This window comes from Fistularia commersonii, chromosome 27 (genome assembly GCF_037954325.1).
Source record: "Fistularia commersonii isolate RoL2024-O1a breed Wild chromosome 27, RoL_Fcom_v1.0, whole genome shotgun sequence".
Taxonomy (NCBI): domain Eukaryota; kingdom Metazoa; phylum Chordata; class Actinopteri; order Syngnathiformes; family Fistulariidae; genus Fistularia; species Fistularia commersonii.
Window position 1 is genome coordinate 1,884,306 of NC_141310.1, and position 24,679 is coordinate 1,908,984.

Below are 24,679 nucleotides of genomic sequence, written 5' to 3' on the forward strand. Positions count from 1 at the left end.
TATTTGGCCCGTGATTGATGTAAGATGAGCGAAATACATGATGGATGGACAAATAAACTAATAAAATAGTAATGACTACATCAAAACAATGTTTTTTACAAGAAATTCATTCTGTGGAGTCATGTGTTAAAAGGGGAATAATCATATCTTCTCTGATGAGGCCTTCAACGGCATCGACGTCCACCGGTCGACGCTCTCCGACCGCTCTGCCATCGGCACGAGAGAATCGAAAAAAAAAACAAACAAAAAAAACTCAGGAACATTTAAGAATCTTTAATTCACACTAGTAATAAAATTGCATTACATTTCATAAAATAAATGTTCCAGTTTATATATACAGAAAACAGACTGTACATACCCTCCAATGAAATCTTTTCTGAAATGAGAAGAAACCAAACCCGAAACAAATCTCACAAAAAACATACAAGCAATACGGTGCTCAGCTAAGCAGGCACAACTGTACATCGAATTTTGTAACTGCTCAGTGTTGGGGCGTGGGAGGGGCAAAAAGTTGAACATGTACAATAGAGTCCCTCGGGACTGATAAAGGGGGTCTTAAAAAGTATTGCAGGCAAGCAGACAGATGCTTGTCTTTTCCAAGTGCAGCAGAACATCCATCTTGTGTGTGTATAGTGTGGAGCTGATTGTTGCTGCCACAAGGTCTCGACTATTGAACCTGTGTCTCGAAGCTCCCATTCAGCTGACCCTCTTCATAGTCCATTTGACACAAAATCATGTTGTTCTTTAGGAAAAACTTGTCTCCCACGCAGAACCTGTTGACAGAGAAGAAGAAGAAGAGAAAGAAACGATAAAGACCGTTACGAGAGCGCCGTTTCCGATGACCGGCCGTAAGGTTGTTGCATCGTAAGAGCTAACGACGTCTTGTTTGATCGCACACTATTACGGTGAAGCAGTCGAGATGACTGAGGTAGGGGTCCCGTGAGAGGAAAGGTGAGCGGCGATATCACTCTCTGGGGCTGGAAAACACCCGTGAGTGATCTGGGCTATGACCTAGATTTGCGCACGCGGGAGGCCGAGCTTTACGACGAAACACAGAGGTCTCTCGGCTCTCTACGGGTACTGCTGAGCGCAGCTCTCGAAGAACCCCTGAAAAGAAGAAAATCACAGCGCAGCATGGCTGAGTGGACCAATGAAACAGACCCGAGAAGAACTCGAATTTTCAGCCTGATGCAACAAACCTGATTCAGCAGAGCACTGTGGCAAACCGGTAAGGTCAAGATGCTTTGCCTAACGCACGGTGACATTGTTACTTGTCACTTTAAGTAGTCACCCATTACTTGGTCATTGACGGGCGACTGGCGGGTCGGCTCGCGACCGCGAGAAGAAATGCACTTGTGCCAAATGAGTTTTCAAGAAAACTCTGCCACAGGGCTAGCTTCGCACACTAGTTTGGTTTCTTTTGTCGTCCTCTCACGTCTCAGTAGCAGATGGAAAATACCACGTTGCGGCCGTTCAACCGATAGCCTTCTCTGGGATTTGCTCTTTGTAAAAACGAAAAATGAGTTTGCGGAGTGTGAAGGCTTAAATACAGCCCGCCAAAGGAACACAGGAGGTGCAATCGTACTTCCATTACGGCACGTGGTCGCTACGGTAACTAAATTCAGGCTGCAGGGCATTAATGGGCTTGCGCTGTGCGTAAGAGGAGGGTCACAGCACCTGGACGAGCACAAGCGGGACATTTGGCTCACACGCCAGTGCCATCGCTGAGTCTATTGATAAGAATAGCGCCAATATTCGTGAGTGTCACATCCTCTCCGTCGCCATTTCATAACACTTACCGTTTCGGAAGCTTCCGTCTCACACCTGTGTTAGGACGCCGATGCAGCGACTTTTGTCGCGCCACCCTTCCGAATTTTATATCCCCCCTATGCTTTTAAAGATTTACAGTTCCGGGCACAAACTGCGGGTAGCGTGTCACTACGGGAAATAAATAGCTGAGCAACACCGCAACTCTTATATTTACCACACGCCGATCCGCTTTTTTTTCTACCGCCGACTTAAAAAAGGGTGGCCTTCGATGACGGAGCGCGACAGACCGACTTACGAGAGCTATTCCAGCGGCTCCGGGTATTTAAGCTATTCTAACCCTCGATTTATGTGTGCATTCTTATTGTCATATCGCCGGGCAGGTACGTTGTGCGCTCTTACCTCTGGTTGCAGAGCTGACAGGCGAAACAGTCCAAATGGTAAACATTATCTCTGGCTCTCATCACCATTTCAAAGGCTGGGATCAGTTTACTGCAGGCTGCGCAGTTCCCTGTAGTACCAAAGAGCCTGGGAGACAGAGAACGCAGAGAAGGATTAACCAACCTCCCCTTTACCTTGATACAATAATAGTGTAAACAAAAATGTATTGACAGCATAGATAATAGCGGGGAAAAAAGAATACTGCAGCAAAACGGTTGACTGGGCAAAACTAAAAATGTTGTATATAATGCAGAAAAAAATCTCTCCTGGCCGCGATTCGGTATTTTGATGAATGGGGGAAACAAACATGATCTTAATTCCTGCCTAATGGTGCAAATAAAATGATCCCACACTTTTAATCTCCTTCAAAGAATGTCGCCATTGCACAATGCAAAAATCCCAAACAAGTCTGAACCATTTGCGCTTATTGAAAAACCCATTGCGTCTGTCTCCAACTGAAACCGGGGGGGGATTTTGTACGAAAGGTTGTGTATTTTTTAACGAAGTCACGGGTTCCAATGGCTTCTATTACCGGGCTTCTTTTTCCAGCTTCCTTTTTTTTCCAGAGAGGAGCCTGAGACAATATGGAATATGTAACCTTGAAGAGTTAGCTAAATGTTTCACAGTAAACAGTGGAGACCCGCCGCTCTCTCCCCGCCGCTACTTGTTTACTTGATAAGTACCAAACGAAAAGGGTCCCAAACAGAGCAAGGAGTCGTCGGCAAAAGGACCTTTATATTTTCATTTGCCAAGAACCACAATGTTTGGTTAAGGGGATTCTGAGGCACGGATTTATCTATACATACTGCAGAGGAAAAGGACGGTCGACAGGAAGGGATAAGGCAATGACAGAGCCGTTCCAACAAATCAACACAGTTACCCAAACTTGTCGTGTTGAGGCGCAACGCCTTTAGAGGCAAAATCCCTTCTCATTCAAGTAAAAGGACACGGGTATGTGCCCGCCCAATCAGAGGACATTGTCTGCGAGAAGTTGGAGAATCAGAAACTCAAAGACACGAAACGTGACGTTCTACGAGAGAGATTCAGATGCAGCGCATCAGCGCATCGGCCGTGTGCTGCTTCGATGCAACTCGACGGTTGCCTGAGCTCTACAGCTCTAAGAAACCTAGAGATATCTACCGGTTTACCCGTTGAGCCGTGGCTCAACTGATTCACCTATTGGAAGGTTGCTGGTTCAATTCCTCACTCCTCCTGTCTGCATGTGGAAGTATTGACCTGGTTCGTGTCGTGGACCTCTGGCCCAAGTGTCTTAAATAATTTATATTGAATAATAATACATTTATTATTACTGTTAAAAGTTAAAAACAAGATTTATTTTCATTCTAATTCATGTCAAGGATAAAGGATATGCCTTGTTTCATTGATATGTCGTTACCACGAGAAGAAATTTAAAATTACATGGTTAAGCTCAGAATGTAGAATGTAATATGAAATATAGCAAGTTCTTGGTTCTTTAAATTGCAGATGTAATTAAGTGATTTGACAAAATGATACCCGGGAAACATTGATTTAGTAAACATACAAATACTTTTCATCTGCGCATAGATGTCGTTGTGTGAGGGGAAACATTATGATTTAGCGATGTTTCAATATTTGGCCCTGCACCCAGTCAGAGAGCATGTTTGCATTTATACCCATAGACCACAGGATCAAGCTAAAAAGGGAAAAAAAAAAAAAGGGGTTTGATTATTTTTAATGACAATGAATCCCCTCGAAGACATACGGGACTTTCACCGGCTGCCCTGTTGGAACTTGTGTTACCGTGGCGATGACAGAGATTGCACCATACCGGAGCTCTACAGTAATGAGGGGTCACACACCAAAGTGATGACTTTCTCTCAGCCCGTAGGGAAGCCGAGCTATCGGAGAGGAAAGTTTTGTGCCACACATGTTCCGATAGGCCAACAGCCATAACAACAATTGTGGCTATTTTGATCCGTTACTGAAATGCCGTGCCGGACTCCAAAAATGTTTGCTGTCTTCATCCGCAAAGATTGCAAAAGCCAGGTCAGGCAAACCTGCCTTGCTGCTCATATCCAAAGCAGCGAACCTGTGGGTAGCTGTGACCTACGTATCCACAACCGCCATCATACTCCTGTGAGAGGAAGTTAAGCTTATTTGTAGTGTTGATATTCTCCAAACACACACACAAGTGCACACACACAATCAATAGCAGTGAACCTGTCACCGCAGTTCTATCAGCTGGGCTGCATCACAAATAATTTTATCAGTAATTTTTTCAGAGCGTCATATAAGATGCTTGTAGGAATATCAGGCAATTTTGACGATCGCCAAGGTGACTTCAAGAGGGGTATAATGCACATCGGAGGTGTAGCGCTATGATGGCGGGATGCTGGTATCATCTGGGTTTCCTGGTACGATTGCAGACTATTGGTGTAATGGGTGAAGAGTGGCCTAATGCGAGAATCCTAGTATAATGGGGGTATGCTAGTATGGTGAAGGAATAGTGCATCATTGAGGAATACTGTTGTAATGGGGATATACAGGTACGATGTGGGTATCCAGGGAAAAATAGGGGCATACTAGGACGATGGAGGTATAGTGGTATGATGGTATGTCAGTATTATGGTGATACCCGTGGTACGCACTCTTAATTGACTAGTTTCCCTAAAATGTGTACATTAGTCAATCCATGTTTACCCTTTCAGGGAGACATGGAACAAATGTACGCAGTGGGTCTGTGTTTGCCAGAAGCTGATGTGTCTCGGTTATAATGTGGCATTTGCATTCAGCCTAATTGGGCTTTCCCTGCTCAATGGAGATAAGAGCCTGGGAGAAATGTTCAAATGTTATATTTTTTTCTGATCCTAGTTAAGTTGAACCTTCGCTGCCGCCGTCCCAGGAGTACCCTGTTCGGAAACTACATATATAAGCGACAACTTGAGGATCTGCAAAATGATCAGGGTTTTCGTGTCAGCTCTAACCCTGTGACAAATTAGCACTGAATGAAGATTTGAGCAGCATCATTAAGGTAGTCAAGGGAACAAGGAGGGGGTTTCTGGCCTGTGACGGAAAGGTGACTGTCATTTTTAATCTTGAAAAAACATGAACACCGTTCTATACAGATAAAGAACAGCAAACTTTTTGGCATATAATGCACTCGTTGATACCATATCGATACCTTATACAATAAAACCGCGCACAGTATTCAAAAGTACACTGGATGCCAAAGTCTCAGTGAAGTTGATTAATTTCTTTACATGATATTCTTCATACGCGGCAAAGAACTGCCGCCTCGAAAGGGACGACCTTGGAAACACATTAATTTATTTGATAGAAAAGCGCTTTTACTTTCTGCGTACGCTCCCGGTTATTGTTCCGACGCATGCCGCTTGTTTTAGGAGAGCCTGAATTTTCCTGGTTATTTAGATTGAATAAATCGACGATTCTCAAAGGACAGGTTGGGCAACAATCAACATCAACAAAGTCATATAGAATTTCTACCTAAATTGAGTAAAAAGGACGTCTTAATGAAAAATACGGGACTTTATGTTCATCGTTTCTCTTCACAATGACCTGAAAGGGCTTACGCAAGAGTCTTCTTTGTTGGAATAAGTTTGATAGTTTAGTTGTAAAAAAGATACTTTGGTAGGAACGTTATCTGAGGTGATGTTTGAATTGCACCTGACAACAAATGGGAATTGCACTGCACAGCGAATAGCAGGTCAAACTAGCAAGCCGTGTACCATGAGGGAAAATACCACGTAAAATCAGCAAACATTAAGTGACAGTTGTTACACTTGAAGAAAGTTGTTTTTCACAAACATACTGATCTCAACCATAGTCTAATTTATTTATACCTAACACTTAATTTGCCATGTGCCTTATCATATCATCTGTTGCATAATGAAATAATCAACAGTCAAACGCTCTAAAGGTAATTATGTGAATATTGTTTTGTTTGGAATCAAATCAAGGACTGAATTAACTATTCTATAAAACACTGAATTATTCTATTAAAGCAGTCGATCTATAATTGTATAATTAACTGTATGATGCTCATTGCCATACGGTAGTCAAAACATGAAAACCTTCCTGTTTTTGAAACGCGAGTGCCGTATTCAGTCGTGCCATCGGGTGGAGTGCTTGACAAAATCAAGTGATCTCGTAATCCCAACGGCTCGCGCGCTCTCGCACATAATTCGAGGGATTGCACGCTGTGTTTAGAACAAACAAAATTTCAGATGTCGACACGGCCAGTCGCGCTCTTATTCAGTCAACTGCCGCCGCCACTCCAGCCTGCCGCTCGTCAGGCCTCCCCGATAATATTGCCCGTTTCAGATTTCTGGTGCGACGTTGCATCATCGCTCCTTTCGCGCGAGACGAGATTCCGGTAAATTCATTCAGAACGACACCGAGATTACATCTATAAATCTCTCGTGCCGGTTGATCATGCGGGCAGATAAATCAGAACAAACTCCTCCTCTGGTGCTGTGGCAGCGAGTACTCAAGTACTTTGTTTACAAATGTCGTGAGAAGAGTGAGCAGCGGTAAAGGATCTAGGAGACTGAGCACTCGTTCCTCGATTAACTTATTTCAGCGGCCTCGAGTGACGCCCTTTTAGTTCCTTCAACCTGCCGCGCCGCTAACTTCAAACCCTCAAAGCTCCGACGGTGCATCATCAGCGTATCGGCATTGCTTCTCTGCAGCTCTTGAAGTCGTCTACCTGTTCTTTGAGCTCTTTGAGACTTCCTAGCCCACTCAGATTTTGTCAGACTTCATCAAAAAGCAAGCCTGTTAATGGATGCGCCGCATGTTCTGACCTTCCCCGGCAGTTGCGAAGTGGAAACCTTTGCATGGGGAAGGATAGCAACCGTTCCGCCCGTATTCATGCGGCAATCGCAGGACAGATTTGAAAGAGCCACATCCAGATGGTGCCACCGTTTGGAGTTTTTTCGATCGCTAAAACGTTCATTATCTCGAAAACATTTTCCTCTTAAAGTTAATTATGCCCCCATTTTGATAAGTGGCTGACTATCATGTCTTCCTTATATTTCCGTGCCGATGATCACACGGTGATTAGACTGTCAACCCTCAGGTGAAGTCATACTGTCTGAGTCCCGAGACATGAAGCAAATGTCTAATTAATATGAGACCAAATGGCTGAAAAACACTCACCGCCGGGAAGTGAATGTCAGAGAGATTATAAATTCTGATCCTTTTGTAAATGCGGTAGATTGTGGAGCGAGGGGGGGGGGCACGAGGTAAGGTGGGTGTACATTTTAGCATTGCTGTTGAGAGGAGTGAGCTGACGATGTCACTAAAGGACAATCACAGATGGGGCTACGATAATAATTAATGTGAGCGTGGCGGGGCTCCAAACACCCAGAAATAACCAAAGTGTGTTTCATCCACCCGCTTCTTTTTAATATGTTGCGGGAGGGTGGGGGAGGATGGGGGGGCTAATTCGGCGCACGGATTAAACTCCATTACTGCGGGCGGGGGATGGGGGGGGGGCGGGGTTCATCTTACAAACGCAGGAGAAAGGCAGAAAGAAAACGCGGTGGCGGAGAGGGCGACATCGCCTATTTTCCAACGGCGTGGTCTCTCAAATGGCCTCTTCTCTGTACGCAGGGCGAGGTTTTTTAATTTGTTCCATAATAGAATTCATCTCAAGCATCTCCAGCCATTAAGTGTTCTGAGTTTGCCACAGTCTGAAGAGCAGGCGAGTGGGATGGATTTCATTAGACGATCCAGGCCAGTAGAGGACCACATTGAGCCGTCTCCTGTTTTCTTTTTTATCCTTTATCGTACTTACTTTGATTATAAGTAAGACCTCTTGGTTATTTATTTCCATCCGTGACATCGACATTTAATCCTCAGCAAATCACGCGGCGTACCTGTTGGGTCCCGCAAATGCACGTGCTCATCGAAACACCGACATCGTCGCCATCGCTAGGTTATTTGCGGGTTTATTATTATTATTACCTCCAACGGACCGTCCACCCTTTTGGGGTGGGGCTTGGGCGACGACATGAATAGTTGGAGAACTTGCCCTGCATTTTAAAAGCATTAACCGTGTGTCGCTGCAGAGGGATGGGAATGGTCTACCCTAACTTGATGTCACTAAGCGCCCGCCACGTGTGCTGCAGGCTCCCTCTGGGTCGGGAGGTGGGGGCAGCCTGAGCCGTCACGGGGGTCCGTGCGAGAGTATGGGGGGGGGGGGTTTAAGAAATTGAACTTTTCAGCTGTTAATTTCACTACGGACTTGAAAGGATGTCAGCTGTTGAATTGTGTTGCTGCTTAACTAATCAAAACGTCGTAAAGCTGGAGCTATCCGTGTAGAGGGACGTGTAGTCGGGGGGCGGGGGTGAATGGGCAGTACAAGAGAGGGAGTATTAGGAGGGGGTGCTTTGGCACCGGCATCTCTAAGTCTGCCCCAGGGGAGATATCCTCTTGGATAAATGGTGGGATTTCATTGGGAATGTGACTTAACCCCCAGGAGATGGTCATGTTTAATTTAACTAGCAGATGGCAGGGGCTGCTGGGGGGGCGGGGGGGCAAGCCGAGCCAAAGACGCTGGTAAAGCTAAGAAACCCGCCCTCAAATTTCTCACACTCCAAGCGAGACCCGCTTTACCGCATGGTGGAGGTCCTGCGCGTTTGTGAAAACAATGATCGCAAATGTACAGAAATTCGAATTGAGTCGAGTTCCGCGCTCGTGATGAGGCAAACTTACGAGACTAACGACGGAACTGGATTCTCCCGACAGCGTTTCATATTTAAAGCTGTTTTCGAAGTAATTTTAGCCATATCATAGAATATCTATTGACTGTATCAACTCCATCGACTGGCACCGGAATGGTCTGGTAATTATTTTTTTTTGCTTTCTTAAACAGCAGGGTGAAAGTAATGTGTGGAAGTGAAACTACATATGAGAAGGTCAAATATTTATATATAAAATATAAATTGAACCTGTTTCAGGATCTGCAGACAACCTGCCTGCTTTGTTTTTCTGCTTCTGATTATTCATCCATTCAGTCATTCATTCATTACTATACCGCTTATCCTGCACTAAGGGTCACAGGAGCCAACTCTAGCTGTCACTGGGCGAGAGGCGATGTTCACCCTGGACCGGTCGCCAGTCGATCACAGGGCCACACACAGAGATATACAACCGTTCACCCTGTCATTCACAGGTCATATAGAGACATGCAACCATTCACCCTTTCATTCACATACAATTTAATGGTCTCCAATTAACGTCTTGCATGTTTTTGGACTATGAACTGGGGAGCCCGGAGGGGAGAACATGGAGACTAGACACAGAAAGGCCCTCCTGTCAGAATAAAACCAGGGACCTTCCTCCTGTGAGACGGAGTCATTAATTCGACTTTGGATTTTTAACTCTCTGGAGTGTTATGGAAATCCTGACCATCCTGGCAATATCTGGTAAAGGAGATGTGGCGTGCCACTGCAAATGTTGATGTCCACAACTCGCAAATCAAATGCTGGTTTTCCACGATACTGTGTGAATCTGCGTGTGTGTGTGTGTGTGTTTGTGTGTGTGTGTGAGAGTGTGGTTTTCTAGCCTATCCCTGTCAGCTGACGAGGAGGTTGGTGAAGTTTCATGTGAAAGAGAGCTGTTTTACTTTTGTTATCGCTGATATTATCAGGGCAGCACAGATTGTTATTTATATCATTTACTGTGTTAAGTGACCTGCATATAATGCGCCAGCGGTGCAACATAATAAAAGTTTATTTTATCTATTTTTTGGAGGGATTTTAGATGAAGCACGCCTTTCCCAGCATTTAGCGCCACACTGTGCAAGGGCAGATCACACGACCCAATATGTGATATTGGAAAGGAACAAGAAGGAGCCTCCGGACGGCTGCACAGTGAAGTCGTGGAGTTTCGGTGAATGTTGAGGGAAAAATGAACAAGGATGTTAAATTATATCTGCGACACCATCATTTATCTATAACAATGATTTCATCAAACTACCGCCGTTTTCAGATGAGCGGAGTGTAGATTTCTTTACCGTTTAAAAAAAAGGGAGCAATGAAGCCAAAGGGGGATACTCCAGAATGTTATAAGAGCCAAAGCCGGGGGGAAATTTTTGTTTAAAAAACATACACTGCTCACACTTTTTTGTAAACCCGGGCAAAGTTGCACCAAAGCAGAAATCTGCAAAAAAAAAAAAAAAATTAAAAAATAAATAAAAATATTCCTTTCATGACCCTTTCATTTCCCCACAGCTTTTGCAATGGCATGACTTGTGTTTGTTGTGAGTGGAATGAAGCGACCGTGTGTCATTCTTGCCTCAGGTAGTCCCTACGACAGAGGATGAGGTTGGCTTTCGTATAGAGGGTGGAGCCCACCTCCCCGAGGCGGCAGTCACAGCAGGCACATTTGAGACAGTCCTCATGCCAGTATTTGTCCAGAGCCTTGAGCAGGTAGCGGTCTTTAATCTTGCGATTGCAGCCAGCACACCCCTTCTGTTTCCCTTTGGGCTGGACGGAGAGCATCGGCACACCTGTAGTGATAAGGAGACAAACAGCCATGCATGATTTACGGCCCAGGAACACGAATGACTTTTCATGTTCTCTCTTTTTTTTTTTTTTTTTTTTTTTTTTTTTTTTGATAAGCTGACTGCTTCTTGAGGCATCTGGGCTTGGCCCTAGCACGCGCCACGGCACAGCGCCTCCCTGCTTCATATGCATTAAAGAAAACACTCTTCCATGTAGATAGGCACACAGGTCACATTGGACCACAAAGCTCTGTCTTAGTGGCCGCCCTAAAAAAAAAAAAATGTTGTAGTACAAAAGTTACAAGATCACTCGCTGCAGCCCTCGGAGTAAAGGGCATAGTAAAAAATACACAATGTTTTTTTGGGAGGTGATATTTAAAGCTGTGTATTATGTTGGTTACCGACCATTTCATCAAAGCCCATTTCACTTAACAGTCCACATCTGTAAAAGCCCCTCTCGGGCTTTGTTTTGTATAGATTAACATTAACCTTTTAAAAAATCTCTGACCACAAAAACGCCGCTACCAGACCCCGGTGAGATATGTTATGGCCTAAGTGCCTTTTACTGCGCACTCACTCGATGTGTTTCATGCGTACACGTGTAGGATAGAAACACACACAGACACACACACACGCGCGCGCGCGGACGGACGGACGGGGGGGGGGAGGTGAATTACGCACGCACACACACAAACACACGAGCGCGCCACACGCGCACCATTTCCCCGCTCAGTGCGTTACAACCTCTCCTCCTTTACACTTATCTGTACTCAGGCGTCTGCAATGAGGGAGCCTAAGTTACCAAACTCACAAATTGCCCTGCTGTCACGCAGGTCCCCTTTAAGTGTGCCTTTTAGCCTCCTAAAGGACAAATAAAGTCCATTTAATAACTGCACCAAACACTAATAGTCTATGTGTGGTTGACATTTGTGTTTGTACTAAAAGCCCCCCTCAGGCCACTGCTGGTACAGAGGCAGGGGAGCGCGGCTCCCCTTTGTAGCACTAACAGGTCTGCCACAGCTGAAAGCACAAGACAACAGCTCTTAAGACACTCTCTCACACACTGAGCTATTGATCCATCCAAAGAACACACAGTGGACGCCACTTGCCACTCCTTTCAAATCGCATTTCTCTCTCCCTCTCTCGGACAAAAAAAAAAAAGGAAAAATAAAAAAAGGACACTGCATCACGGGGGCTTTTTGTATATGCAGTTATCTATTAAGAACTGAAAGTGAGTCTGACTGTAAACGCGATTGTTTTGACGCTTCGAAGACCGGCAGATGTTGTCCTTTCCAGGTGCACACGTCTGTTCCCCGTGTGATTCCGCAGATCCGCTACTCAAACAGCATCCCCTGGAATTGGTCTGGCGACGAATTTGTCTTGAACCGGTGAAAAAGAGACTATTTCTCATCATCTGGGTTTTCAATCTGCTGTCCTGCTTCTCTCCCTAACTGAAAAAAACGATATATATTTGCATCGAACGTGTGCTTTTGATTTCCTATTTGTTGAGCCGCAAATGTGTTTGAATAAGACAAGCAGGCTGCTGAATGCGTGTCATCAATGGACATTAATGAGTCACTGTAGCATGAAGGCGTCGCGCCTGCGGCAGAGCAGAGGGCTGGACCTACGATCAAGGAGTTTCTTCTCTCGATAGCTCTTTGTCCAACCACAGCGCAGACGCCCGGTGCCTTGTTCACTATAGCAGCACGACGCTATTGGTACATAGCATGGGCATCCCTCCAGCCAGAGTGTCGGTTCCAGCCCCTCTTTCTGCATCTCTACATGTCGTTTGGCAAAGACGCTGCCGATCGGCCCGGTGAGCGGCTTGCATGGCGGCTCATGTCGCCACGTGAACGGGTGAACGCCGTGTATCGGAAAACGCGTTGAAGACCGTTTGTCACATCCGTTGCAGAAACCTCGACGCAATTCTTCCAGGTGCTAACAAAAACAGAGTTGGGATTGTGGACTGTATTTGCCTCTAGCTCGGGAGGCTAGTGTTTACAACTGGCTGCTCCTTTGCCACCATTCCTGCGAGCGAAACGTGAATATTTCCCATGTTTATAACTTGTGCCTTTACACCACCCCTTCCTTTTTAGCACTTGAGGACGGTCCCCGTTTGCCTTCGACGCGAAGCGCACACGACCGACGGCAGAGGAACTTACAGAGCACCTTATTAGATCCATATTTGCTCTGCGATTTTTGGCCGTCCACACATCACTTATTCTATAAATGTAATATAATTAGCATTTCTTGCACTCTTTAAAAAGGTGAAAGAAGTGGGAGAGCTTGTTAGTCAAATTTATGGCTTTGGTTTGTGTGTTAGTAAGTGCTTTGGTGGTGTTGAGCTGTCTTACTTCTTTATCAGAAGTGGAAAGGAGAGGCTAATTGGTCCGGTTCTGGTGATGGGAGCCATCAATTAGTGTTCAGTCTGCCCTCCAGCTCCCTCACCTCTCTCCCTCCCCAAAACAGACCCCTTGAAGTTGGCACATTAGGATCACAAAACCCGCTATAAATACCAATGTTCCGTGCAAATGAAGCTGGAGGGCTTCGAATTCAAACCGCCCCGGCTAAGGGCGGACTCTTCTACCTGGATTTCACGGCTTGTTAGGGGAGCTCTCTGCAGGTATGCCGGCAGTCCTCGCCTGACAGGCTGCTACAGATCTACAGAACAATCATAATGAGGAGAGGGAAAACGTCCGCATGTCTATGCGCACGTGCGTGTGTTTCGGAGCTCGAAGCGCGAAGAAAAAGAAAAGCATCGCTTCTAAGTCCCCTGGGGATCACAAAATCTTTAATTTGCCTTTTTATGACACCTAATTAGGTATTCTACTCAAAATCTTTGCTTTAAATAAGGTAACTAATTATACAGAAAGGTCGCTCCTCCACCTCCAGAGAACCACTCCTAATTGGTTAAGACCACCACACACTCCTGAAACATATCACGTGTGTGTTTTACATCATGCTTGAAAAGGCCAAAGCTTCCAAAGATTAACCTATCCTTGAATTACTGTATGCTGCTCAGCCCCCTTACCCCTGTAGGGTGTGCGCTTTGTTTAAAAACCCTGCTCGGCTCATCAAAGAGAAACACCGCCGCCGACTTCTGTTTGCCGTTAAGACCCACAGCCATTCCTCTTTCACGTGTCCTCCTCCTTCAGGCCTGACTGCGGGAGCGAGACGTCTCAATAGCAGCACGCCTGATGTCTACCAGGAAATTTCGCCGACGCCTCTCTCTCTCTCTCTCTCGACGATCTCGCGGAGAACAAACAGGAGTTTGATGTCTTACAAAAGCGGCCTCGACGAAACGCCTTCAATATTAGTTCGGCAAACATCGCTCCGACAGGCTATACAAATAGCAAGCGACGAGGAAAAAACAAAAAAAAAAAAAAAAAAAAACAAGCGTCAGGTAAACATCTTCTCCGTTCCCTTGATGATATCCTGAGAAAATGCCTGGCGTCTGGCTTCGCTCTCAGCGAGCCTGGCAGAGAGTGGGAACCCCCATGTACGTCGTCTTCCAGGAATTGAACCCGCGTAGTAAAAAAGAAGCGCAGCGCGAGGATCCGGTTAGCGTACGCCGCTGACCTTCCCGTGTCGTTGGACGTCGTCTCCGCGTCATAGCGGTTCGGGTTTTACCCCCTCGTACCGGAGAGACAACACTCGCCCCCCCCACCCCTGCTAATTCCAGGGTAAGAAATTCACTTTGCCATCAGTGCCACGCGCTAAGGCCTGTCATCCTATTCTTTTTTCCCCCCATCCATCTACTTCAAGATGGTATCTTTCAAGAATATGTACAGTAACTTTTTCTTAGCCCAGGCAATCTGTCACACCATGTATTTTCAATTATAGAGATAGCATCCGATTTCTAAGTTACCCTATTTGGACCCCCGTCTTTACAGATATCGCAAAAAAAATCACTTCAGTCGGCTAACCTTTCTTTTTTCGTATGTTTAAGGTTTCAAAGGGAAACGCGCCGGTCGGCACGCCCAGTCGATCGTCAGAAATAGAATAATTACGCCTTCGTGCCTCGACCGGCATCTCCTCCGACTCGCTCGACACTCCCCTTCTTTATTATCTCCTCTCCAATTTGACAGGGACAACTGTGAATATGTATGCGCTCGGGCTTCCCTCGAATCGTGGCGTTAACAAGTCCACGCACAGAGCAAGGGATTCTTATTAGCGATAGTGTATTATGTGTTATGAATGTCGACTTGATGAGTTAAAATAATTCTGAAAATGCAAGAGATGAAGATCTCCCCGAATGTTTTTGAGCTTTAAGAAAGCCCCGTGTCAACAAAAACGCTAACGTACCGCGTGCCGTTTCGAGAGGATTTCAAAAAGTCCTCGGGACGAAGCAATAGAGGCGGCGTGAATATATAACAATAGGACTTAAAAAAGGAAGCACCTGGAAGGTCAACAAGGAATTCAAACCCCAAAACACAACGGTTTAATCAAGGGCTATTCAAGGGAAATGATTCTCTCCTTATCAAAGTCACATGGCTGATTGTCCGACCATGTGAAGCGCATCCAGGAAGTGCGATCCGGGAAACAATAAACACACAAAGAATCCTCCGTGTCTGACATTCGCGACTGGGGTTTTTTCACTCGGGCGCGGCGTAAGATAAGCAAGTTGCCGCATGTAGAAATAATTCAGCTTAATGAACCGCGCATGAGTATATTGTCAAAAGCAGCACAGAACGGCTTTATTGTCGATCGGCCGACCGCTAACCGAGTGTGTGTGTTTCAAAGAGCGCGGCAAGGAGGGGGGGGGGGAAAGGGAAAAGAAATTGATGCATTCGCTGTATCTGTCTGGAACACATGGTCCGATTGGAGCAGCTGCTCTCATCGCCATTCCTCCCTAATAGCAAATCGGACCGTTGCCTCTTCTTCTGTTTTGTTAAACGCTTCTTTTTGATCAATTAAAAGCCTCAGTGCCGCGGTGTGATGCAGACGCTGCCGGTTCGCGGGGGAGGTAAAAGGATCTCGATGAGAATCACTCATTCTTCCTGACACACGGGGAGGGAGAATGCCTTTCGAGGGGGTGGAAGTCGGCCTTGGGTGGGCCTACTCTCGGGGGGCCCCCTTTAATTCCCTCTCCCAGCTGCAACGAATAAGTTCTAAGTCCTCAGTGTGTCGGTGAGCTCAGACACCAGATCGCGCATTTTCCAAATGAGTGCGTGGAGCTTAAGAAAGCCATCTCCATCATCATCGTCATCACTGTCTGACTCGCATCCCTGTGGCGGCCTGCTCGACGTCGTCACAATCATCCGTCAATACGCGACCGATAGAATCATACATCTCAGAGTCTATGTTGTGTTATGTTATATCACATTATATTATATTGTAAATGGCATCATTCAATAATCACTTCACCGCAGGGGGTGTCACAAAAGTGCCGCGTTTGTATATTTTCCAGAGAAATACACTTTACAGAAGCCGATTCGGACCTCCTCATTTTGTTTCCGTGACGACGGTGACGGCCGAGGGTAAGAACCGTTACCATGCCAAAGTGCCGCCGAGGTCAATCGAGATCTCTTGCAGATGTCTCACCGTCGCGCGAATGAACCGGCCCCTTTCATTGCGCGCCCGTCATTGCAGTAATCGAGCCCATAGACACGTAACGCCAGTGCCGGGATGAGACGCGACACATCTGTTCATAATAACAGCCGCGAAAAACACCGGCCGGTCGACAGCCAACCGGTAAGTGTATTCTGCGAGATAAGCAAAATAAAGACCACCGATTCATTGTTTGATTCTTGCCACCCCGTCCTCGGCCGGAACGTATGCGCAGAATAGATATGCGCGCGCACACCCTGACGAAGACACTCTCAAATTAGATAGTTTCTTACACCGCCCGAGTCAATATTGCATTTCATACCGAATCTGTTTTTTTTCGAACGGCGCTCTGCAAAAGCCGTCTATGTGACTGTGCGGTGTGTTACATTTCCAGATGGCCGCGTATGAATGCCGGGGTCTGTGAGGTGATTTCTGGGACTGTATGCGTGCTATGATTACAACATAATTAACACCCACAGTAAGTGAGAGAGCGCAGACAGGGCTGGTGCAGATGAGGAGGGGACTATTCATTAACAAGATGCACTCTCTCAAACTTTGCAGCTTGCTGTGGCTAATAAGCCCCAGTGAAACGGAGCCCAGCCGTCCCTTGCATTGACCCTGGCACTGCCTGGGATAAGGGAGGGTTTTGTCTCTCGGAATAATTGCTCTTTTCACATGTTACAAGTGTCCTGACCCCCATGGTCTGCAGCCACTTTCCCTACCATAATTACTCCTGATCCGCTCCAAATGAGTCAGCCGCATTAGGGCTGCAATAACACTGGCCCGGCTTCAAGCGCGGCACGGGGAGTCTCAGTAGAGCAGCCTGGAACAGGACTGCCTTTTCTCCCAGCCCGCGGTCATTTCCATCACGTCAGAGGTACATTTCTTACACTTGAAGTCAGCATGAAGACCCCAGGCCGTTTTTTTTTTTTTTTTTTTCTTTTTCTGAAAGCTTTACAGACGGCATTGTTAGCTCCCGGTGCTCATAACTCACTGCGGTTTGGCTGCAAACTCCATCCCAATTAACGCAAAACTTCATTAGGGTGTGTTTTTTTTTCCACACTTTTCAGCCCCCCTATTATTTTTAATTTATTCACATGGGGTTAATTAAAAGAAATGTATCACAGAGATATGCAATGGTTTTCTAATTATTTTTTTTTTTTTGCAACACATTAAACTGGCAGTTTCCAAATGATTACAGAAGGTGACTTGTTCCAACACTTAGCAGCTTAGCAGTAGGGTGGGATTAGAGCTCTGCAAGGTAAGCTGTCAACAGTGAAAGGGAAGGAGAGACAGAGCGAGAGGGTGGGGGGATGACAGTGAAGGAGTACAATGGATGAGGAGAGGATGCAAAACCGCCCTGGTTTTTATGGCTTACGGAAGCCCGGGTAAACCACGCGAGAACTTTTAAAGATGAAGAACTGTCACGGGAGGGAGATCAGGCGTTACACCTTATCGCGTAAAACCTGAATAGCATACGCCGGGAGCTTTCCGCGTCTTTAAAAACCTAAACAAGACGCCCTTGTGTTTTCATCATTAAAAATGCATTCGCGGAGGGATAAAGATGTAGCCCTCCGAAGTTTACGTCACATGGGAGGTCAGGAAGTGAAGTGCCAAATCCCACACCGACCCCTCCCCGCTCCCTGGCAATTAGCGCACATTTATTATTTCAAAGGAAATGCAAAGAGACAGGTGTGCCATTCAGGGTCCTCAGTATGCCGAAAATGGTGGTGGGGGGGATGCGTCTCCGTGTGAGGCGGCATAAGGCCTCTACCGTCTTCCGGGCTGCCGAACCTACGCCCGCACCCCGACGCGGTAAATAAGAGCCAAGGTTGATTCGGGGAACATTCAGTAGCCAGAGGTTTCATTAAGGGCTCAGACGTCGCGGCGGGACGGCAAGTCGAGTTTAAAGACGGCAAGAGAATGAAAAATGATATGACCTTGGTTGATTTCTGTGTTAACTTTCCTCGAGGAGCAATTCACGTGGCTTGATCGAATCAAATGGCAATTCAACGAGAGACGACCGGTTAAATGAAGTGAAATAAAATGGAGTGAAATGAAGTGAGAGAGGTGCGATGGGAAGGCGGGGCGGGGAGGGGGCTTACATCTTGAATCAGTGCTAATTTCAGGGGGAAACGCGAGTGTGATTTATGGTCATTTGTATTTGAATTTGTCGGTGCAACTGATTAAATCAGCAACTTGTACACATCCAAAACACACACACACACACACACACATATACACACACTTAGCCGCACACCTGAATTAGATGTTTAAAAACTGATTTACTGAATGTCATCCAATGAGAAATTAGTGCAGGGCAAGCTTATTTTTCCTTTTTTTCCTTTAAGATATTTACCAACTACAGTGCGTAGCCTTGATATACAGTCGAAAACTCCGGTCCATCATGAATTCTTTTACTAAAGATCAGCGCTGAGGAAACTTTTACGCTTGCTGTGTGTGAGCAACGCACAAACACACCTATACATATGTATATGTGTATTTATAATACATATTACCATCTTTCGGGATTTACATACATTTCGGTTTCTGACGCAGCATTGGATCAATATGTTTGCTCGGGAGCTGCTGCCACGCTGAAGCTGCAGGAGAGACTGGGAAATAGAACAAGATATTCACAGTCACGGTCTGAAAGCCTCGCCGGCGGCCCCTAGAGGCCGCTCCCAGTTTTACATCCCGCAAGAACAAAGTGTCTTTCACTGAGCAACTCCGTCACGCTCAGAGCCAAACGCTTACACAAGCACAGCCCGAAATCGTGGGAAACTCTCGGCGACAAAATGACATGGAAAACGTGACGCATTTCTCCCGCCGCCGAGTCACACGCAACATTAGTGAGACGCATCGAGACCGTTTGAGCGACTGGCTTCTCGTCAACACCGACAGAACCCTATCTTCGGGTGTGCCGTGACCCGAGTGCGGCAGCCAAACCCCCAAAAAATCCCCATCTGCGTGTCTTACGGGATCCGTGGATGTGTCATGAACACCGATCCAACGGGAATTGTGGATTCACATGTTGAACAAAACCACATGAATATTAAATATTCCATTTTTTTTTCTTCTTAAACTCTTACAATGTCACAGACAGATATGCCCTTTGGTTTTGACATCCCCTGATGTCACCAGAACTCGGCTGCTTGTCACTCCTGCTTTCTGTCACTCGGATCTCTTAACTAAAGCTTGCAGAACGATGGGGACTTTTCTGGAGAGCATGAATAAAAACTGAACACAGTCCATCACAAAATGTGAGGAAGGGGATTAAAAGGTTAAAATGATAAATCAAAATGGATGTAATTTATATAAAGTTTCAAAGGAAGTCTTGCTTTAAGGTAAAGCAAATAGAACTGGAAGGATAAACTGCGTTTACACTGCATGGTGAGACTATGAAGAGTTTAATACTGATAACTGGGAAAAAGAATATCTCATATTTAATAGAACATGAATATATCTAAACACGCATATGCACAAACTCAAACATAAACATTGGATAGAGTTTGACATATAGCACTTCCTAAGGCAAAGTAAAAAGGGCAAGTGGAATTTTGCTGCACAGTAAAATAGATAGATAGATAGATAGATAGATAGATAGATAGATAGATAGATAGATAGATAGATAGATAGATAGATAGATAGACAGATAGATAGATAGATAGATAGATGGATAGAAAAAAATCCAACAATTAAAATAAAATAATCGAAAAATTTGTATATTTCTGATAATAGAAAATGCTCGAAAAGAAGTGCACAAATTATAGGCTGATAAAATTCAGGGCCGACGGTGACACGTCTGACATGTGTCTTACAGACCTGCCATTAGAGTATCACAATATAACAGGGTCAGTTCTTTGACAATCGGAGAAATAATTTTGCAGAGAGAGAAACAGAATGCCGGATGGCGACAGATGAACTCACATCACCGGGATCATCTCTGCCCGGTAAATACATGGGCCGCTGTGGCCGGGCTTTGCGGTGAGAATATTGATGGCGACATTGTTAAACGCGCGGCCTCTGGGCATGACGTGGACGAGATGCTCTGGCAGCTCAAGAGCGCATAATTGAGTTCCACGCCGCTGAGTGCGGCCTCTTACATCCAAAGCCTCCTCTGCGCGCCGACGAGCCTCGCCTGAGTTACTAATTCCTCTACGATTACGATCATTATCATTATTATTTCCTTGTTTGGATTTTGAATACTTTTTCAATCCCTTGTCCGAGCGTTTCCGTAGCAAGCAGTCGGGCGGTCGGGTGTCTTGCTCAGCGGCACATCGGCAAGCTTGGGAATCAAACTTTCAGACAGCTCTCACCGCCGGAGTCGTGCCGTAAAGAGGTGTCATGGCGACGGGGAAAGTTGTTTTGAGGGAGAACTCTGCTCTTGCAAAACGAAATCAGTCACTTAACAGAGTTATTACCACATCTATACCTGTTTGGATGAATATAGAATATATCTATATATGACAATCCTTCCATATTCGAGACGGGTTTGGGAAAGTACCACAGACTCAATACAGGTACCGGTAATAATGCGATATTAAAAAAAAAAAAAAGAAAGAAAGGAAAAAAAAAAAAAGGAAACGCCAGTGAGTTAAATAAACATCAAATGAAGCAACGTGTTTGTAATATTATTCACGGCCCACAGCACAAAAACCAGACGTAATTTCAATATCTGAAATTGGAAAGTTTAATTTTGAGGTGAGCGCAAAACCAATAAGCGGAGAAAATGGCAAATACAAGGGAGCGGAATGTGTTCCTTCGGAAAAAGGGGAAAAGACTTAAGGAACACATAAAAGTAATCTCCAGCTGGAAATTAGAAATCAAACCCTCTGAAACCAAATAACAGAAAAGAAATATTACTGTCCACTTTCAAAATCAATATAACATCGCTACAAGACAGTATTACCATGGTAACGGCGGTAAAGAATGAAGCAATTCTTATTATTTCAAAATAAAAATCGGAGCCCGGAGCCCAACTTTTATTACAGCGGCCGACAGATCACCATTCTGTATTTATCTGAAGGATTGCTTTTCAGTCAGATGCTTTATTAGGGAACCCTGGACAGTATGATAAGGGGGTGTGGGTGTGGGAGTGGGCGTGGGTGTGGGACGGGGGGGTAAATTAACAACACGGGGTGACCGGGAACACATAGACGGAGGATTTCTCTTCTGTTGAGTGCTTTTTTTTTTTTGGGGGGGGGGTGAGAACACGTTCGTGTTAATTCTCGGGCCAGATCGTGATCCCCGGCGCAGGCCCTGTTTTTCCCTCTCACTCTCCCGTGGAATTTAGACGTGGAATATTCAACCTTCCCCGCGCCCCCGTGTCAGGATCCATACGGTCACCTCACAAATGCGTTGTTTCTTCCTCCCTCTGACTCCCTCCGCGCTCTCCTCTTCAGCTTCCGGGGGTTAGCGGCTCTGTCCCCGTCCGAACGCCGATTGGATCGGTGACTTTTCGGGTAACGGGGGGGAGGGAGGGACGATGCGAGCCGAGACGGAGTTTATGAGCGAACGGTTTTCTCGTCAGGCCGTTTCTATATCCCGATCCGGCTGAAAAGAAGCACCGTTTGGGAAAAACGGCGTCCGTCGGACCGACGGCCTCGTCTCGGTTTGAACGCCGGACGGCGAACGACATGTTCTCACAGGGAGGAATAAAATACGAGCGCTCGTGCAGCCGGCACAAACACACACATGGGCGTAATAGTGAATCAATCAAGAACAAACAGACAGTAATCGTGTTGGTAACCGTCACCCAAAACGCAGTCACACACACACACACAGACACACACACACCTCCCCTACGTATGCATCTATTTGCGAAGGCACTAAGTGGAAACATTAGACGACAAGGTTGAATTGACAAGCCTATAACTTTGGAGCCAATAAACATTAAGAGGCACGGCGAGCGAGCGAGCGAGCGAGACCAGATCCGGGCGGCTCCTTTCGGCCAAACCCGCCAGGGCTTCCCGGCCGGGTCCAGCAAATAAAGGGTGAAGCTTTTAGGCAATGAGCAGCAGGTGATCTCAGCTTTTCTGCAAGTCCTAATGCTCCTAAAAGCCACTCTCCCTGGTTCTGTAATTGGGCATCAGTAGTTAATGTAGTATTGACTGCATTACATGCTCTCGTGCATCCTTTCCCACTAATGCCATTTGCATCACCTTGTACATTTACCATATTGCTTAGCCAATAACTGTTAAAAGCAATCCGGATCATAAATCATATGGGGGGGGGGGGGCTTTGCAGACATTCAAAGCAGACAATTTAAAGTTCAGTTAATTTTGGGTACATTTGCAGCACACGACATGGATGCAGCCAGATGTATTCTTTTTTTTTGTTCCAGATGTTTCTGGATGAGTGGGAGGGGATGAAACGTCCGCTTCCTAAACATTGCGCGAATGATGAGTAACAAGGGAGGACGGAGGTTTTTTTTTTTATGTGCGCTGCACTTCTGAGGAACAACAAGTCACAGGCGTGCGGTGTTTTTTGGGGGGGGGTTTGCCGTCGCGGCGCACGTCAGCAGGTGGTCTGCAAAACAACATCCGGTCCCCGCGAGTGTCAACAAATAAAAGAGCGGGTGTGACTTTATTTGCAAATAAATACATGTATCAAAAAACCAACCGTGGACTAATGGCATATGCGCTTGAATATTAAAACCAGCCTCTATTAATAACCTTAATGCATCGGCGGCGCGTCTCGCCTCGCCTCGCTGCAGCTCCCGCCCGAAATGGGACGTCATTAGAGGCGAGTTTGATTTAAATTAAAATTAATTAGATTGCCTCGCCCATTAACCCAAATACATCGGGATGTATAAGTAATGCGAGCGGGGGCCTATTTGGACGGAAGGCGGAGGGAGCGCGGCGCGGCGCGGAGTTATCCATAATTTGCAATCAAGTTAAAAGCACTCCGCTGTCATCTCCCGCCCCGCGGAGACGTCAGGGGCCGCCGCGCTAACTTCACCGACGCAAAAAGCACTTAAAGGGGGGTGGGGGGGTGCGTTGGGGGTAATTCATTCCCTGCTGCAGCCGTCTGGTGTCCTCAAACTCTGCGGGGGGGGGGGGGGGATGGGAGGGTTGCAGGTTGCTGCGTCCGTTTCGCGTTTTTGGTGCAAAATAAACCGTTCCTATGGATGGACACCTGCGTAATTACGCATCGGGAGGGTGAGAGATATCCCGGGAAAGAGCGATTTAAAAGCAGCCGAGGGGTTGGGGTTGGGGGGATCACTACTCCCCGGGGTTGATTCATCCCACCCTCCCCTCCGGATCCCCCTACTCACCCTCTTCCTTGTCCAGCACCATCGTCCTGAGGAACGAGGAGTCCTTCCCCGCCGGCCGCTCCGTCCTTCTGGGCTCCAGCAGGGCTGCGCCGCTCGCCTCGCTCGGCTCCGCGCTTCTCCTGGGAAACGCGCGGCGGAACCGATAACCCCCAACCCCTCCAAAAAAGAAAAAAATCAATCGATAAAAATAAAAAAATAAAAAAACTTGAAAGATGCTTTATCTATTTGTCTTTTCCGCCCCCCCCACCCTCCCCCTACTGCCCCGCTATCGATATAATAACGATAATTCGGGATTCGGTAAGACGCGCGGCGAGAGCCCGCTATCCGGACGCGGCTGCGATCAAACGGCGTCGGTTGCTCTTGATAAATTCCATGCGAATAAAAAAAATGGCAAAAAACAACAACAACGATGATGTTTTTGTTTAAAAAAAAGGGGGGGAACAGGAGGAGTAGCGGGGAAATAAATCTACTGTGTCGCCTTTCTGTGATGGAGCTCGGAGACCGACCAGGCGCTCGGAGTGAACCGGCTCTCTCTCTCTCTCTCTTCCTCTCCCTCTCTCCCTCTCTTTCCCTCTCTCTCTTTCTCCTCACAGCCCTCTTAATATCCTCCCGTCCCCGCTCTCATTCGCTCAGAAACGCTCAAACAACAACAACAAAAAAAAAAAAAAACATCAACAAAAAAAAAAGAAAAAAAAAAATCCACAAAAAATGCGGAATCTGACAACCGGCGAAGTCGCGCCGCCTTTTTCCTCGTCCTCTTCCTCCCTCCCGCTCCGTGCGTGTGCCGCGCTCGCCGCCGCCGCCGCCGAATAAATGCGCGCGGTTTCCAGAGAGACCCCAGGATTCCCCCGTTAATTAAATCAATTCATTATGCTCGGATCTGATTAGCGGCCCCTCCCCCCCCCTTTGAATCAATTATTCAATACACAAACATAATTGCTTGTGCCAGAGGTGTCTAAGTATTAGCTTATTTAACTCCAAGGACACTAATTACCCCTAGGGCAAGGGAACTTTTCTCATTAATTCTGACAAAACACAAAAGCACAGCTAAGGGAAAGGGTGTGTGCGTGTGCGTGTGCGTCAGTGCTCGCGCGCGTGACAGATAGAGAGAAAGAGAAAGGGGGGGGCGC

At 46.4% G+C, this 24,679-nt stretch overlaps 1 protein-coding gene across 1 annotated transcript; it reads right to left on the reverse strand.

Annotated features, from left to right (window-relative positions):
- Positions 1–258: 258 nt before the first annotated feature.
- On the reverse strand, positions 259–24,074 carry lmo1 (LIM domain only 1). Its single transcript, XM_086174819.1, has 4 exons — positions 23,550–24,074; positions 10,513–10,726; positions 2,170–2,295; positions 259–773 (listed from the first exon to the last, which is right to left on the reverse strand). Exons 1-4 carry the CDS (start codon positions 23,569–23,571, stop codon positions 668–670), a joined length of 468 nt encoding a protein of 155 aa, XP_086030945.1. The 5' UTR covers positions 23,572–24,074; the 3' UTR covers positions 259–667.
- Positions 24,075–24,679: the final 605 nt, after the last annotated feature.